The sequence below is a fragment of the Telopea speciosissima genome, chromosome 2 (assembly GCF_018873765.1).
Source record: "Telopea speciosissima isolate NSW1024214 ecotype Mountain lineage chromosome 2, Tspe_v1, whole genome shotgun sequence".
Classification (NCBI taxonomy): Eukaryota; Viridiplantae; Streptophyta; class Magnoliopsida; order Proteales; family Proteaceae; genus Telopea; species Telopea speciosissima.
Window position 1 is genome coordinate 61,789,159 of NC_057917.1, and position 15,783 is coordinate 61,804,941.

Consider the following 15,783-nt stretch of genomic DNA (forward strand, 5'->3'; position numbering starts at 1 on the left):
GATCCTTAAAAACCCTCTGATAATGTGCATATTCAGATTACCAACATAAAACTCAATAGAGTTTCTAACTACATGTTGTGGGCTCAAGCTGTCCAGACTTATATTCATGCCAAGGGTAAGATGAAATACCTTACTGGATGACACCCTGTCTGGTGACTCCAAAGAACCAGCCGCCATCATTGCATATGAGGAGTGGATGCGAGAGAATTCCAAACTCAATATGGTTGTGGAACAGTGTAGATCCAGTCATTGCAGCCAACATCATGTTCCATACTATTGCAAAAGGAGTCTGGGAGGATTTACGAGAAAGCTTCTCTCAAGAAAAGAATATATCCTGGATTTATGAGTTATATGAGAAGATGTTCAACTTCAAACAGGAGGACAAGACATTAACTGAGTACTTGAACTTCAACGATTATAAGGGTATCATTAAAGAACTCCAGATTCATCAACCCCTTACTACTACTCTAGAGCAGTTGAAGATTCAACGGGTTGAATTCCATGTTGCTAAGTTTATGGACAGCCTCCATCTTGACTATCAATTTGTTAAAAGCCAACTTCTTGTTGGGGAAAAGGTGCCTTACCTCAATGAGACCTTTTCTCGTCTTCAGCGTATGGTTATTCTTTTCAAGAGTGATCCATCTCCTTCTCTTAAGGAAGATTCTACTTTGTAGCTGCCTGAGGAGGAGGTTATACCCTCTCTAGAAGAGGTCGTGGCCGTGGACCAGGTGGTCATGGTACAGGTGGACAGCAATTTGACAGATCTCTCGATAGTGTACCTTCTACGGCAAGCCCAATCACATTGTTGACATGTGTTGGGCACTTGGGCTAAACATGGTCAACTAAACTGGGCCAATGAGTTAGTCAACACCGCCACGACTGATAATCCTACTAAGAGAGTGACCTTTCCTAACACAACACTTGCATCTGCATCTAGAGCTTCTTCCTTTTATCTTTGTACCTCGAGATGATCATAACAAGATACTCAAGCGCTTCCAACAACTTTGAGTCATTTTCCTCCACCTCCACAGCCACTTTAGCACACACAAGTAACTCAGCTCTCCTTACAACCACATCATCCACTCCGTGTATTAGTGATACTGGTGCTTCCTCCCACATGACTAGTAAGTCAAATCTATTTTCTTCCATGTCCAAAGTTCAAAATTCTTCTGATATTCTTGCTGACGGGTCCTTCACCCAGGTGACAGGTCATGGTACGGTCTCACCCACTTCCAACATGACTGTCATCTGTCCTTCATGTTCCACAATTACCATTAAGCCTTTTGTCTGTCAGTCATTCACTAAGTCACTTAATTGTTCTGTTACTTTCTACCCTTCTTATTGTGTGTTTCAGGACCTTCAGACAAGGAGGACGATTGGTGGAGCTATGGAGGGCTTGAGCAGGCTGGACTATATTATTTGGATGGCACTGGACTGTCTACTACTGCTGCTACAACTACTAGTGGATCCTCTCTTCTTCAATGACATCTTCGCCTGGGGCATTTATCCTTATCCAAGCTTCAGCTAATGGTTCCATCGAGTGTGGAGGTTGAGTATAGAGCTATGGCTCACATAGTACTAAAACTCGCGAAATTTCGGTCGAGATATCGAATATTTTGAGTATCTCGACCTGTCCGAAACGAAACTCAAGTCTGATATGAAAAAATGCAATATTTCAGAAATTTCAATGAAATTTCAGTCATCTCGTTTTGAAAATTTCGGAAATCTTGGTAATTTCGGTAATCTCGTTTCGAAAATTTCAGAAATCTCGGTCATTTTTTGCATTTTACACCCACAGAAAAATGCCATATTTCGACGAAATTTCGGTATCGCGGAAATTTTGGTCAGACCGAAACACCGAAACGAAACGAGATTTAGTACCATGATGGTTCATACTACAGCAGAATTGATGTGGTTAAAGTCCATCATACAAGAATTGGGGTTCTCCATCACTAAACCTATACAGATGTATTGTGATGATCAAGCTACAATTTATATTGCTTGTAATCCAGTTTTTTATAAGAGGACCAAGCACATTGAGGTCTTTTTGTGAGAAAGGTGGTTATGCAAAAGCTTATTCCGACTCTGTTTGTTAACTCCAGCAATCAACTTGGTGATATGTTCATGAAGGCACTAGTCCAATATGCGTTTCTTAGTTGGTTGTTCCAAGCTGGGTATGGGAGATATATACTCCAGCTTGAGCATTAGAGTGGGGTAGAGCGTCTCTCGGCCTGGGGGTCCATGGTTGTCCATGGACCTTGTACCGTGAGATCATGTCTTTGTTCTTTGCTAGTTTATAGTTTATTTTTCCTTATGTAATTAGGTTTTCTAGGGTTAGTTAAGTGTTTTGTTTCTATATTAACTTTGGATATAATAGGTCTTTGATTCTTAGTAGACTAAGTATTAAGAGTCAACTCTGGTTCTTACAAATATAAGGCTGTCATGATAGAGCAAGTTAGTCTATCGCATAGCTCTCTTCTCAATCTTGGTTTCCTCCATCTTCTTCTTCTCTTCTCCTTTCTCTAGTTCTGATTACAGGTTTTGGTATCATTCCAATAAGGATTTTCTTATCTTCACTTTTCTTTTCACTTCTGACAGACTAAAGAAACTCATACAGTTCAAACGGAACCACCTTGGTAGTCAAGAATCCAGATCAGCAGTCTGACTGGCCAAAGGCATGTTTCCTCTTCAAGTAGCCTAGTTCAGGTAAAAAAATTGACTGGAATCTAAAACATGAAAAAATTCAAACCAAACCTTCAACTATATCTTTTCTAAACAATGGATGGTGAAAGAAAATTTTCAATTTAAATCATACAAATGACAGCAAATCTAAGAAATGGAACTTACAGAATATATGTAAGCCTGTTTCATACCAGTCTCCATCATCATCCTTCCAAGCAGCCACCTATATGATAATTGATCAGTGTTAATTTCTCCAAATAAAGTTTGCAATTTTCAAAAATACTTTAAAGACTGTAAATTGGTGCAGGAGCTTACCAGTAGCAATACTGCCAATTAGAGTTCTTTCTTTAGTCTTATTTATTGGTTATGATTAGTTACTAGAGTATTCACAGATCCCTTCATCAATAAAATCGATGACTTTTGTCCTTACCTTCAAGATGGGTTGGCTCTCCGTCACAAAATCATCAAACTTAGTGCTCAAATGAGGATGTTGAGATAGATGAGTGGTAAAACTAGATAAGATTAAGGGCTAATTTAGGAGTAGCCCCAATATATGATAAGTTGAGAGAATGTCGTGGAGGAGGGGATAGGTTAAAGATTCCTATTAAGCCATCCCTTGTAGCTCCTAATTTTTATTTATTTTTGGGTGAATAACTAATTCATTACCAAAGGAGAGCAGGGAAAAAGGGGAGGAGGGGGGGGGAAACTATACAAAAAGACCCAAGGGCGGGCCAGGAGGAAGAAGAAGAGAAACAGGTAAACCCCAGGTTACAACAATATGCCTATTCCTTGGGGAGCCTACAATAGATCTATGAGGTAACAAGTGAATCTTAGAGTTGACATAAAAAAAGATGGCCCTACTCCCTAGAGAAGGGTAAAGGTCTCCTACTACAGGACCAAAATGAATCTAAGGCTTTCTTCCAAACTTTTTTTTTTTTTTTTTTTAAAAACCCGAATATTACCTAGGACCCGGGCTAGATCAAAGAATACACCGGGGGGGGGTCATTCCGCCTTACCCCAGCCCCTGAAATTGAACACTCAAACTGAGCTGGCAAAGGGGCAAGAAAAGAAAAGGTGGTCGATGTCCTCAATACCATTCCAACAGAGGATACAGGATGGGGAGACGGGGAGGTGGCCGTGAAGGAGGAAAGATTGGGTGGGGAGGCATTGGGTAAAGACTCTCCATACGGTTAAACTATGGCAGGGGATATGGCCTTTGAACCAAACCAGATTGCGCCAAGGGACAAGTGGACCACTGTGTCGAACAAAGTTCCAAGTGGATTTAGAACGGAATAGGCCATTTTGGGAGGGGAGTCAAAGGGTCTTGTCAGGGGTAGAGGCTTGAGGGGGGGGGGGGGGAGGGGAGGGAGGCCTAGACCGGGGAGAGACTCGAAGAGGGGGAAGAGAGGAGGACCAAACGTTATAGAAAATAATGGAGGAGATCTTGGAATATTTTGGAATACAGAGAGTAAAGTAGGCTCCTGTGAAGGAGAACTCCGAGGATGCCGAATCCCATCAACAATCCGGTATAGTAGCCGAGGGCTAGGGACGAAGGTGAAGGATTTTTGCTGACCCATAGTTGTCATGCGTCGCCATGGCGTCGCCATGGCGTCTGGCGGCCGAGGAGAGGGCTGCATGGCGACCTACGCCATGGCGACCCTCTTTGATTTCTTCTTCCCGACTCTCTTTCCCTCTTCGATTTCTTCTTCCTGTCTTCGATTTCTTCTTCCCTCTTCGATTTCTTCTTTCCCTCTTCAATTTCTTTCGATTTCTTCTTCGATTTCTTCTTCCCGTCTTCTTTCCCTCTTCGATTTCTTCTTCTTGTCTTCTTTCCCTCTTCGATTTCTTTCGATTTCTTCTTTCCCTCGATTTCTTCTTCGATTTCTGAATTTTCTTCTTAAAACTTGAGAAACAATAGAGAAAAATAAAACATGGCTTGAGTATACATCTATTAACACATTAAAAATAGAGAAAATAAAAATAAAACATGGTCGACATGCTCGCCATGGCAACGCCATGGCGGGCGACATGTCATATATCGGACACCCTCCACCGACTTGGATCGCCGTGACGCCGTGACAACTATGGCCAGACCCAAGAAGAGTCGGTAGGAATGGGAACAGTCCAAATTGATTCAGATTTAAGAAGATAGGAATAGACCCAAATGACCCACGCGGAGTCATGCTTAGTGGAGATTTTCCAAAGCAACTTGAGAATTCCAAAGATATTAGAATCTTGGATTCTACAGATGCCGAGACCACCTTCTCTTTTGGGAAGACAGATAGATTTCCAATTAAGGGGGTGGAGAAATTTGGAACATTCTTTTCCTTTCCAGAGGAAGGCACAGAATAAGGATGGGTTTATGGTAGATTTAGGAAGCCAATAAATGTCGCACCAATAGATGTAGGAGAATTGGAGGATTGATCTAATCAGCTTGACCCTCCCTCCATAGGAAAGGAGTTTTCCTTTCCACAGTTGAAGCCTCTTGTGAATTAGGTCAAGCATGGGGATACAGTGATGGCTAGTCAGCCTAGCAGGGATCAAAGGGAGGCCAAGGTACTTAACAGAAAGGGTACCTAGGGAGAACCCCGTAAGGTGGAGGAGGGAAGCCTTATCAGCTTTGGAAACACCCGAAAGAAAGATATGGGATTTCAAGAGATTGATTTTAAGACCTGAGAGGCATTCAAATTGGTGCAAGGAGGTCATGATGGCCAAGATGGAGGTGGGGGAAGCCTTAGAAAAGATCATGAGATCATCAGCAAAAGCAAGGTGGGAAAGTTTAATGGCTTTGAATTTGGGGATGGGAGAGATAAGAATTTGATCAGTTTTGGACTGAATGCTTCCAGAGAGGACCTCAAGTGCAAGGGAGAAGAGGAAAGGAGATAGGGGGCAGCCTTGGCAGTTGCCAATCTGAGAAGTGAGAAGAGAAGAACCCCGCAGGAGATCCATTGACAAGGACAGAGAATTTAGGGAAAGTGATACAAGCATGGATTCAACGAATAAAAGGAGACGAGAAGCCCATATGGGTTAAGACATCAGTAATAAAGTCCCAACGGAGGGAATTAAAAGCTTTATGGATGTCTATTTTCATGAGGGCAGTTGGGGATCGAGATTTATGGTCAAAACCCCGAACAATTTCGGAACAAAGGAGGATGTTGTCCGAAATACTTCTTCCCGAGATGAAAGCCATTTGGTTAGGGCTAACAAGTGAAGGAACCACTAGCTGGAGACGATTGGCCAAGATCTTGGCAGATGAATTTGTAGAGAAGGTTGCAAAGAGAGTTTGGTCTAAAGTTAGACAAGGAGGAAGCCCCTTCTTTTTTTGGGATGAGACAGAGAAAAGTGTGGTTGACCTTAAGGATCTTGCTAGGGTTGAAGAAGAAGCTACAAATAGCATTGACAAGGTCCTCCTTGATGATGTCCCAACTAGCATAGAAGAAACCTTTGTTAAAACGATCGGCACCAAGGACACGATTGGTCTTGTGGGAGAGGACAACTTTGAGTATTTCGTCCTCAGAGGGAATAGATGGAAGCAAATCAAGGACGGAGGAGGGAGAAGAGGGTAGAGAAAAAGGAGACCGCTTTTGTCTTGATGTCATGGACGGCATGGAGAGGAGTATCATCTTGCACATGGAGCATGGGAATGGAGTTAGAGTTGGTGCGGGCTTTCAGGGAACGGTGGAAGTAAGTCGTGTTTGAGTCACCAAGCTCAAGTTGTTTAATGCGCGATTTTTGGCGGAGAAAACTCTCTTCTTGGACGGAGAGAGTAGATAGCACAATGGAGAGCCTTTTCTCTTCTTCTGCCAAGAGGGGATTGAGCATGTCTAGTTGGAGGCAGGACTGGAGAAGAGAGAGGCTGGAACGGCACAAAGAGACTTGAGAAGAAATATTTCCAAAAGTAGAAGAGTACCAGGCTTTAAGGGCTCCTTTGGTATTGCAAAGTTTAATCACAAAGGAAAGGAGGGGAAGGGAATAATAGTAGACAGGCTTATTCCAAGCATCTTGGACAATGGAGAGGAATTGGGAATGTTTTGTCCACATGTCAAAGAATTTGAAAGGTTTAAGCCAGAAAGAGACATAAGGTTGGATGAGGAGAAGACATGGGCTATGGTCAAAGATCCTAGGGAGGAGAAAATTTGCAAAGGAGTTGGGGAAAGAAGAGAGCCAAGCTTCATTGATGAGAGCACGGTCAATCTTGTAAACAATCCTATCATTGCCTACACGGAGATTGTGCTAGGTATGGGGGGAACCCGACCATCTTAAGTCGTTTATGCCTAAGTCTTCCAGACAATCATTAAAGACATAGACTAAAGAAGTGTCAGGGGGCCGACCAGCCGACCACCAAGTTTTTCTTGACTAGAGTGGACAACATTGAAGTCTCCACAAACATACCAAGGATGAGACTCGACAGTAGATTAGATGGCAACTAGATCGAACCACAAGGGCAGCCTATCATTGGCATGGTTGTGGGCATAAACAATAGAAAGGAAGAAGGGGGAGGGGGAGTTAGGGAGAGATAACTGGAGATGGAGGAGTTGGGGAGAGGAGAAAGAAATAGAGACCTGAATTTTAAAGGGATCTCAAACCAAATACAACCATTAAGGGAATGGTTATAATTGGAGAGGAGGACTAAGAAGGGGCAATCATGTTTTGACAGTGAGTTAAGACCCCTGACATTCCAGATGAAACCGGTAGACATGACAAAACAGAGAGGTTAGTGCACCGCCCGGGGGGGAGGCTTTTGTACCTACGACGAAAATAGACGATCCACTTGGGGAGGAGATTAGCCCAGGGGTGGACATGGGCTGATCCACTGGCCACAGAGTGTACTGAGGTCTGGGCCTCATAAGAAAGGGGAGCAAGGGGGAGGAGGGACGAAGAGATTGGGCCGGTCCAAAGTATTAAGGTCAGAGGAACAAGGGTTGGGTTTAAGAAACTCAGATCGGTATGAAGATCGATTGGGGATATGGGATAAAGTGGATTGGGTACAAGGGAGGGAGTTAGGGTGGTTAGGAGGGTCAGACCAGGGGAAAGGGGTTAGAACAGGGGTTAGGTAGGGGCATGTGGGATCAGTCGGGTTAAGGAGAGGGGGTTGAGTGAAGGAAGGGTTAGGTAGATGAGGGTTTAGTCGGGTCAAGGGGGGGTTAGGGAGCAAGGGAGGGAGATGATGGCGAGAGGACATCGCAGGTAGATGGGGGAAGCTGGTACGGTGGCAGGTAGGGATAGTAGGGGAGGGGCAAAAGGGATGGAGAAAGAAGGGGGTGCAGAGGAAGAAAGGGGTGGAACCAGAGGAAAGGGGTCAGGGTCAGGGTCAGGGTCAGGGCCAGGGTCAAAACTAGGAAGCAGGTGAAGAAGGGAATGGTGTGGAAGAAGAAGATCCCAAAACTGTGGAAAGTGAAGATATTGAAGAAGAGATAGAAGCAGATGAAGGCTCCGGAGGAGATTGTTAGAAGGACGTTGATTACTCCTCGCTTGTCTAATAAAGATAATAGGTTGAGAACACCCGCCAATTTTGTCCTGATCTTAAAGATGATAGGTTTACAAAATTATTTCTTAAGTCTTCCAGAGAAAAATGGAGAGAAACCAAGGAGGAAAAGCTTCATCTTTGGAAAGGAAGTCTCAGTAGTTGCGTTAGATCAGTGGTAGCAGCAGAGGAGCGAATGCATTGTAGCGCCAACCATACAGAGACTGATGGTTCAAGGGAGTGTGTTGAAACCAAAGAAATTTCAGCAACAAGCAGACGATTCGAAGAAGCGTCATTGGAGATCGTGCCTACCTCGGGAGGATGAGCGTCAGGAAGCGATCATTGGGATGAGCAGGCGGGGATCCGAAGGCGAGTTGTTCCTGGATACGACGACGACGGCAAGTTCTCTTCCAGCCACGACTTGGGTCGCGGGAAGAGCCAGGGAGGAGCTTCGGTGCTGGGTAGAGAGAGCCACTAGTGGTGAGGAAACGAGAGGCGGTAGTAAGAGGAGCAATAGAGACCATAGGGATTGACGCGGTGGCATAAACAATGACTTCCAAGGCAGAGGTAGGGGAGATGATCAGGGGGGTCATCAGGGTGCCAACAACTAGGGGGTTGTCGAAGTAGCTGCAGGTGGAGCTTGGGCGGCAAGGTCTTGGACAGCAGTAGGAGGAGCTTAGCCGACCGAGTCTTGGATAGAGGCAACATCAACTGCTGAAGGAGCTTGGGCGGCAAGGTCTTGAACAACGGCATCATCAAACATGGGAGCAAGATGACTCTTAGAAGCAGGCTTTTGTGAGGTGGCCAAACACTTTGCAGAGAAGGCATTGCGGAAGAACCCATTCATAGAGCACTGGTTGGTCAAAGCTATAACCTTCATCATCAACAATTGAGATGATTGAGGGAGGCGGAGAGTTAGTGGAGACCTCAACATAGATGTGGGCATAGGAGACACGATCCAAATTCTTGGTTCGAGCATCTGAGTAAAGGAGGTAAACAATGACAGAGCCAATGATGCTGAGGCTGTTGGGGCTGCAAAAGTGGAGGAGGCCAGGCAGAACTACCCACAAGGGAATGGTGTTGAGGTCGACCTTCTAGAGTTGCATAAAGGGATCCCATTGGCGGAGGAATATAGATCTGGTTCCAACTTGCCAGGGGACGCCATCAAGAGCACAGAGTTTGATTTCTTCGTAGGAAAATTTGAAAATGAACACACCATCCATCAAACCCGTTGATTTCCATTGTTTGTTTAGTGAAGCTTTTTCAATGTTGAACTGTTGAAGGAGGGTCTGGAACCTAGAAAGTGACTCACTAGGCATGATTTCCATTTGGAGATTTCTGGAAATAATAAACCCGAGGGGCAAAAAGCAAATTTAGAGGAACCATCAATGGAGGTAATGTAGCTCTAAATAGGATAAGGATCCTATTAGAGGCCAAGCAACACGATCTAATAAGGCTGCTGAATCGAATGGGCAGAATTAGGGAGGCTTAGGGATTTGAGCTAGGGTTTATTTAGTAATGATATGCAGGTCAAAAGGAAGCTACTGATATAGGTTTTAAATAGGTTTAAATAGAAAATTAAAATTCTGAAGTTCTAGGGTTAGGGTTTTGGGTTTTGGGATTTAGAACTTAGGTTGAAATTAGGGTTTTTAATGGGAGTTTAGGGCTAGGGTTAGGATCGAATTTTCCAGGTAGGGAGGGAAGAGTTCGATCCAAGTATGAGAGGGTTTTGATGGTTGGAAGTACTGATTCTGGAATTTTAGGGTTTTTGGGGTTTAATGGAGTTGGGGGAGTTTAGGGTTTGAGAGACAAATAAGGCAGCAGCTTGGGGTCGAGTATAGGTAGTGGCATGAAGGGGCTGTGGTCTGAATCTGATTGAATTCTGATAATGGATGAAGGCTTAATGTAACCTAGATGATCTAGGGTTTAAAGGAATCGATGGGATTCAAATAAAATAAAAAAGGGCATGATTGGGAGGGAGGATGAATGAAAAAAACAGAATTTAAACTTCAAACTCACAGCAGGAATCCACCGGCAGCAGCTTGATAATTGAAGGAACCTCCCGATCGTCTCGATGCAAGGAGTCGCAGGAATCCACCCACCCTATCCACCTTGAAATCCACAAGGATGCACACTCAAAGGAGCAGAAACAGCAGCAACAACAGCCGACAGCAGCAAAACAGGTTTTTTTAATTCAAATTTCAATGTGGGGGACCCCTCCACGATTTAATATATTAATAAGATGGCTTTATGCCAAGTCCTAGTACAATTTAAAGTCTTTTCCTTCAAAAATCGTGGAAGGAAGAGATTTAATCTAACTTAACTAATTTAAAACAGTAAAAGACCTATTTAACCCTACTAACTTAAGTCAAAAGATGCCTAACTTAAAACAAGTAATTTAAAAGAAGATTCCATATTAGCCAATAGGATATAAGGACCTATTAACCAATAGGAACACTTCACTTAAATTAGACCAATTGAACCAATTGGATGCAACCAATTCTAAACCAGTTCAATCAAAAAACAGGAAAATAAACTAAGTATGGAAAATAATAATCCTAATCTATGGCTCCCTATTCAAGCCCTAAGTTCAGGGCTTCTTCTTCTTCTTCTTCTTCCTTCTTGGAGCTGCATCAGGAGGGTTTGACAAAAATGGAGAGGGAGACCAGAGCGGGAAGAGGTTAAGGGGTGAGAGAAGAGGGAGGTCCAAGATTTGGGACCAGCGGAGGGAGAAGGGTGGGAAGAGACTGGCGGAGATGGCGGTGAAGGTGGTGGGGAGGGGGTAGACGGAGGAAACCATCCTAGCTCAAGCAATCATAGAAGGAGTCATTAGAAATAAAACAATGAGTTCATTAGAAGATGGGAAAATTCCTATACAATGCTCCTCATTTTTTCAATTGTTTGTGGTAGTAGAATCATTGCTGGGTGGGAGAACGCTGTGTTGGCTGCTGCTAAGGGGTTCAGGGGTAGATGTCATAAAAGCAGTTTGCTTCTGGGCTGGCGTGTTGAGTAGTTTTCTAATGATTTGGCCCTTCTTTCACTCTGATATAAGATATAAAACTCAACATGAGTTTTTCATCAATGACTATGAAGTTGCAGAATTCGAATTCGGAGAACGTTCATTGGCATCGTCTTTGGTGACAATATCAAAAGAAAGTAAAAGACTGAAGTGTTGAGAATCCAAGCTATTTTTCTCACATCCTACAAGTTTCCTCAAACTGTGTCCTTTTGATGCAGTTAAGGGTGTTCAATTTGCCAATTAGGCATCGGAATACTTTAATTGGCTCATGGTTGGGTTCTATGAGCCCTGGGCTTGTTATTTTTGGGTTTAATTGACGTAATGGGTCTCTTTTATAAGCACAAAATTTTGGATTTAAGGGGTACACTGGATTAAGTAGATGGATAAGATTATGTGGGGCCCATTGGTAGGTTTTTAGGATAAGGGAGTTTTTAGTTCTTTTAAAAATCTTATTTTACGGTTTTTACTAGTTAGTAAGTCTATCTTGAATAGACTTCTATTTACTTTTTTATCCAAAGCTTGCAATTCCCCCCCCCTCTCAAACAATTGGAATGGATGAACTAGTTTGGTGTTTTGGAAATCGCATTGTGCGTCTGAGTTGTCTTTTCTCCCCTCTCACGTTATTCTTTCTCATACCAAGCTCTTATCTTCCATATTTTCTCTCCCAATTACTTGGGCCAGTATAGTTATCTTTATGAATCCTGCACATATCTATTTCTCTCTTCCCTTTTATTTCTATTTGCTGCAATTTCTTAACTTCAAATCTGGGCGTTATTGCATGATCAGTTACAGCATTGATTTTTCATTAATTCTACTTATTCACCTACAGTATTGATTCATCATTAATTCCTGTTATTACTGCCATCAATCTGTTGTTTTAGCTCTTAAGATTCAAATCAGTTATTATTTCAACATAGATCGAATTTCAAGAATCCTTGTGCCATTCACTTCTGTAAACCTGAGTTTCTAAGAATGAATCTGTTGAAAATGATCTGAGTATTGTTCACTGCTTATTCATTACTTTAGACCAATAATTAAATTCTGTTTGAAGCTCCAACTTCTGCCTATCGATTTCTGCTCTCATTTGGGATTTCAGTTTCCTAATCCTCGTAGAAAACCTCTATAAGTTGAAATCTGACTGTTGGATTTCATTCCAATTTGGTTAAGTTGAAATTTGACTAGATCGGACTTTCTGACCATCTGATATTTACCTTCTCATAATTCTGGTTTGCTCCTTTTATCCTGTTATTCTGGAATTTTCTGTTGGTTTCTTAACCCTCACCTTTAGGTGTTCTAGAATTCACATTACATTTTATTATGGTTCTTCTCTCTTAGATACACAATAGATTCATGAGAATGTCATAAGTAACTCTCTTGTCAATGACAACCAATCTGCTTTCATCACTAGAAGAAGCATCTCTGATAACATCCTCCTCTGCAATGAATTGGTCAGAGGCTTTGAGAGAAAGAATCACCCCCTGCTGCTCTCATGAAGATTGACATCCTCAAAGCCTTTGACTCCCTAAGATGGGACTTTATTGCGGACGTCATTCTCAAGATGTCCTCCCCCCTCCCCACCTTAGTCAATGGGATCTACCATTGCCTATCTTCTTCACACTTCTCAGTTCTCATCATTGGAAGCCGTGTGGGCTACTTCACCTCTTCTGTTGGCATTCGTCAGGTTTGCCCACTCTACTTCTACATCTTAACCCTAGACCTTGAAATCTTTTGCAAAAGCATCCAATCTCAAGATCTCCCTGTTAGAATTCATGTAATAAGGGTATTTTGGATATGGGTACATTATGTTGTATTGTGATTTTTTTTTTTACATTTTTACCTCCCTTTACTACATTATGTTAGTATGAGGGGCACATATGTAATTTCTCCTTTTATAGGCTAAGTGAATCAATATAGGGGAGAGAAGTATATTCTCTCCACACACTTCTACCACCAATTTCTCTTCTTCTTCCTCTTCTCCTTCTCCCTTCTCCTCTCATCTTCTTCATTTGTTCTCTTGCAACCCTTAATTATACTCTCCAATCTGGCCTTTGCTGATGATCTCATGATCTTCTCAAAAGCCAACTTCTCATCGGTTGAAGCTATTATGTCTTGCTTGCGCCACTTTGAAGACATGTCTAGCCTCCGTGTGAATCAACAAAAATCTCTTTTGTTCTTGGCTGGTGTTTCTGAAACTGACAAGCTCATCCTGAAAGTAAGTCACTTCGGGATTCTCCTTAGGCCACCTCCTAGTCAAGTACCTGGCCTTCCTTTGATTCCCTCCAAGTCATCATCTTCTCATGCGCAAGAGGCTCCAATTATGGAAAGGGCAGACTCTCTTCCTACACTGGTCGGCTTGAATGGATCAGATGCTGGTGTCTCTGAAACTGACAAGCTCATCCTGAAAGTAAGTCACTTCAGGATTCTCCTTAGGCCGCCTCCCAGTCAAGTACCTGGCCTTCCTTTGATTCCCTCCAAGTCGTCATCTTCTCATGCGCAAGAGGCTCCAATTATGGAAAGGGCAGACTCTCTTCCTACACTGGTCGGCTTGAATGGATCAGATCTGTGCTCCAGTCTTCCTACATTTATTGGACGGGTATTATTCGGGTTACCCCAATCTATCATCAAGAAGCCCAAATCCCTTATGTGTTCATTCCTTTGGAAAGGCTCTGACTCTTCCAAATTCCTTCACCCTATTAGTTGGGCTTCTGTTGTATCCCAAAAGATGAAGGAGGCCTAGGCTTGAGAAGAATTAAAGATGTTAACACTGTTGGAATTCTTAAGCTAATCTGGAAGCTAGCTTCCAAGAAGAAAAGCATCTGGGTTGACTGGGTCTACTCTAGGCTCCTTCGTAATGACCCCATTTGGACTACCCCTTGTCTTCCAGACACTTCTTGGGTTTGGAAAAAGATCTTGAAATACACATTCCTTCACCCCCTGCCTTTATAGGGGTTCTCTTGTATTTTTTCCTCCTTCGTGATATATTTTTATTCATCCAAAAAAACAAGAGTCACAGACACAAATCAGCAATAAGAAAAACATGCATATCAAAGAAGTAAACAAGTTGAGGACCTTGTTTGAGTAATTGGATAAATGAACATTGAATGCTACCTTTCAGATAGAGAGATCATGATTACAAGAAAACATAAATACAGTAGGGAATATACTATAAGTGAGAATGACAGAGGATAAACCTTTCCACCTAAAACATCTCTTGCTTCCAATAGTATGGGTTTGTGACCCGCATCTGCTAAATATTTTGCAGTAGAAAGACCAGCCAAACCTATAAGTAGGTCAAAGATTTAATTACCAAATCATAATAAAAAAATTCTCTAAAGATACCTGAAATCAGATCGACTATCTAGTTATAATTTCATTCTGTTTAGTGCCTGGGAAAGAGATAATCTGCTAATGAATCCTAAACAGTTAAAGTAGAAAGAAAAAACAGGCAATACTCTAACTTGGAACATCAGGAAAACAAGAAACATTTTGCTACCACAAGGGGAAAAACATCCCAAAGGTACAGCAATTATCAATAGTCATCCAATAGCATCACTAAACTCTTCTATAACTTGAAACATAACTTGGCTTAGAGCTTTCATACAGTGTCCACTCAAACAAGCAACTCCTGACTTCTACATTATGGCCCATGCATGCATTCTCTTAGCACAGTAAAAGACTGGAGCAACTAGCATGTGATCTATGTAGCAAATAAATAACCATCATGTGGTATACGGGGAAGCAAAGTAATAGAAGTGGAGTTGACATAGTAGTGGATAAATTTCTAAAGAATGATGCAGTGGATGTTAAAGACTTGGAGATAGGATCATATCCATCAAACTTGTGTTAGAGAAAGATGTATTCAATATTATCAGCGCTTACACTCCCCAAGTAGGATTGGACGAAAGTAGTAAGTTACAATTCTGGGAACAGTTGGATGGATTAGTGCAAGATATTAATCTGAATGGTCATGTAGGGAGAGATCAGAGAGGCTATGAGAGTGTGCATGGAGGTTATGGATTTGTTGAGAGGAATGAGGAGGGTATCTCAGTTTTGGATTTTGCAGTTGCTTATGATTTGTCCATTGTAAACACCTACTTTGAAAAGAGAGAGGAGCATTTCGTCACCTATAGAAGTGGACATCATAATAGCCATATAGATTTCTTCCTAACTGGAAGGCCTGATAGATTGTTTTGTAAGGACTGTAAAGTCATCCAAGGGAAGAGCTTAACCACTCAACATAGATTGGTGACCATGGATATGTGTCTCGTCGCGCAAGATCATAAGATAGGGGAGCCTATCTACCCTAAAGTAAGGTGGTGGATCTTAAAAGGAGACTCCTTGAAGTCATTTATTGACAAAGTAGTCAAACAAGGAAAGTGGGACTTGGAGAGAGATAATAATTTGATGTGGAACGAGATGTCTACATGTATTAAGAAGGTGGCTAAAGAGTTCCTAGGGGAATCGAAAGGAAAACGTCATTCTCCTAGGGAGACTTGGTGGTGGGATGATAAGGTCCAAGCAGCCATCAAGACTAAGAAAGTTAGTTTCAAGACATGTCAAAGGATTAAGGATGTAAAAGATCTAAAAAAGTATAAGTCTGCCAGAAATGAAGCTAAAA

At 42.3% G+C, this 15,783-nt stretch overlaps 1 protein-coding gene across 1 annotated transcript in view; it reads right to left on the minus strand.

The window, feature by feature from the left end:
* The window catches only part of LOC122650120 (15-cis-phytoene desaturase, chloroplastic/chromoplastic), a 53,498-nt gene that overhangs the window by 26,948 nt on the left and 10,767 nt on the right, over positions 1–15,783 (minus strand). Inside the window, exons 3-4 of the mRNA XM_043843433.1 lie at positions 14,357–14,445; positions 2,848–2,905 (exon numbers count right to left, since the gene is read on the minus strand). Of these exons, the coding sequence (XP_043699368.1) occupies positions 2,848–2,905; positions 14,357–14,445 (147 nt within the window). The remainder of the gene's footprint in view (positions 1–2,847; positions 2,906–14,356; positions 14,446–15,783) is intronic.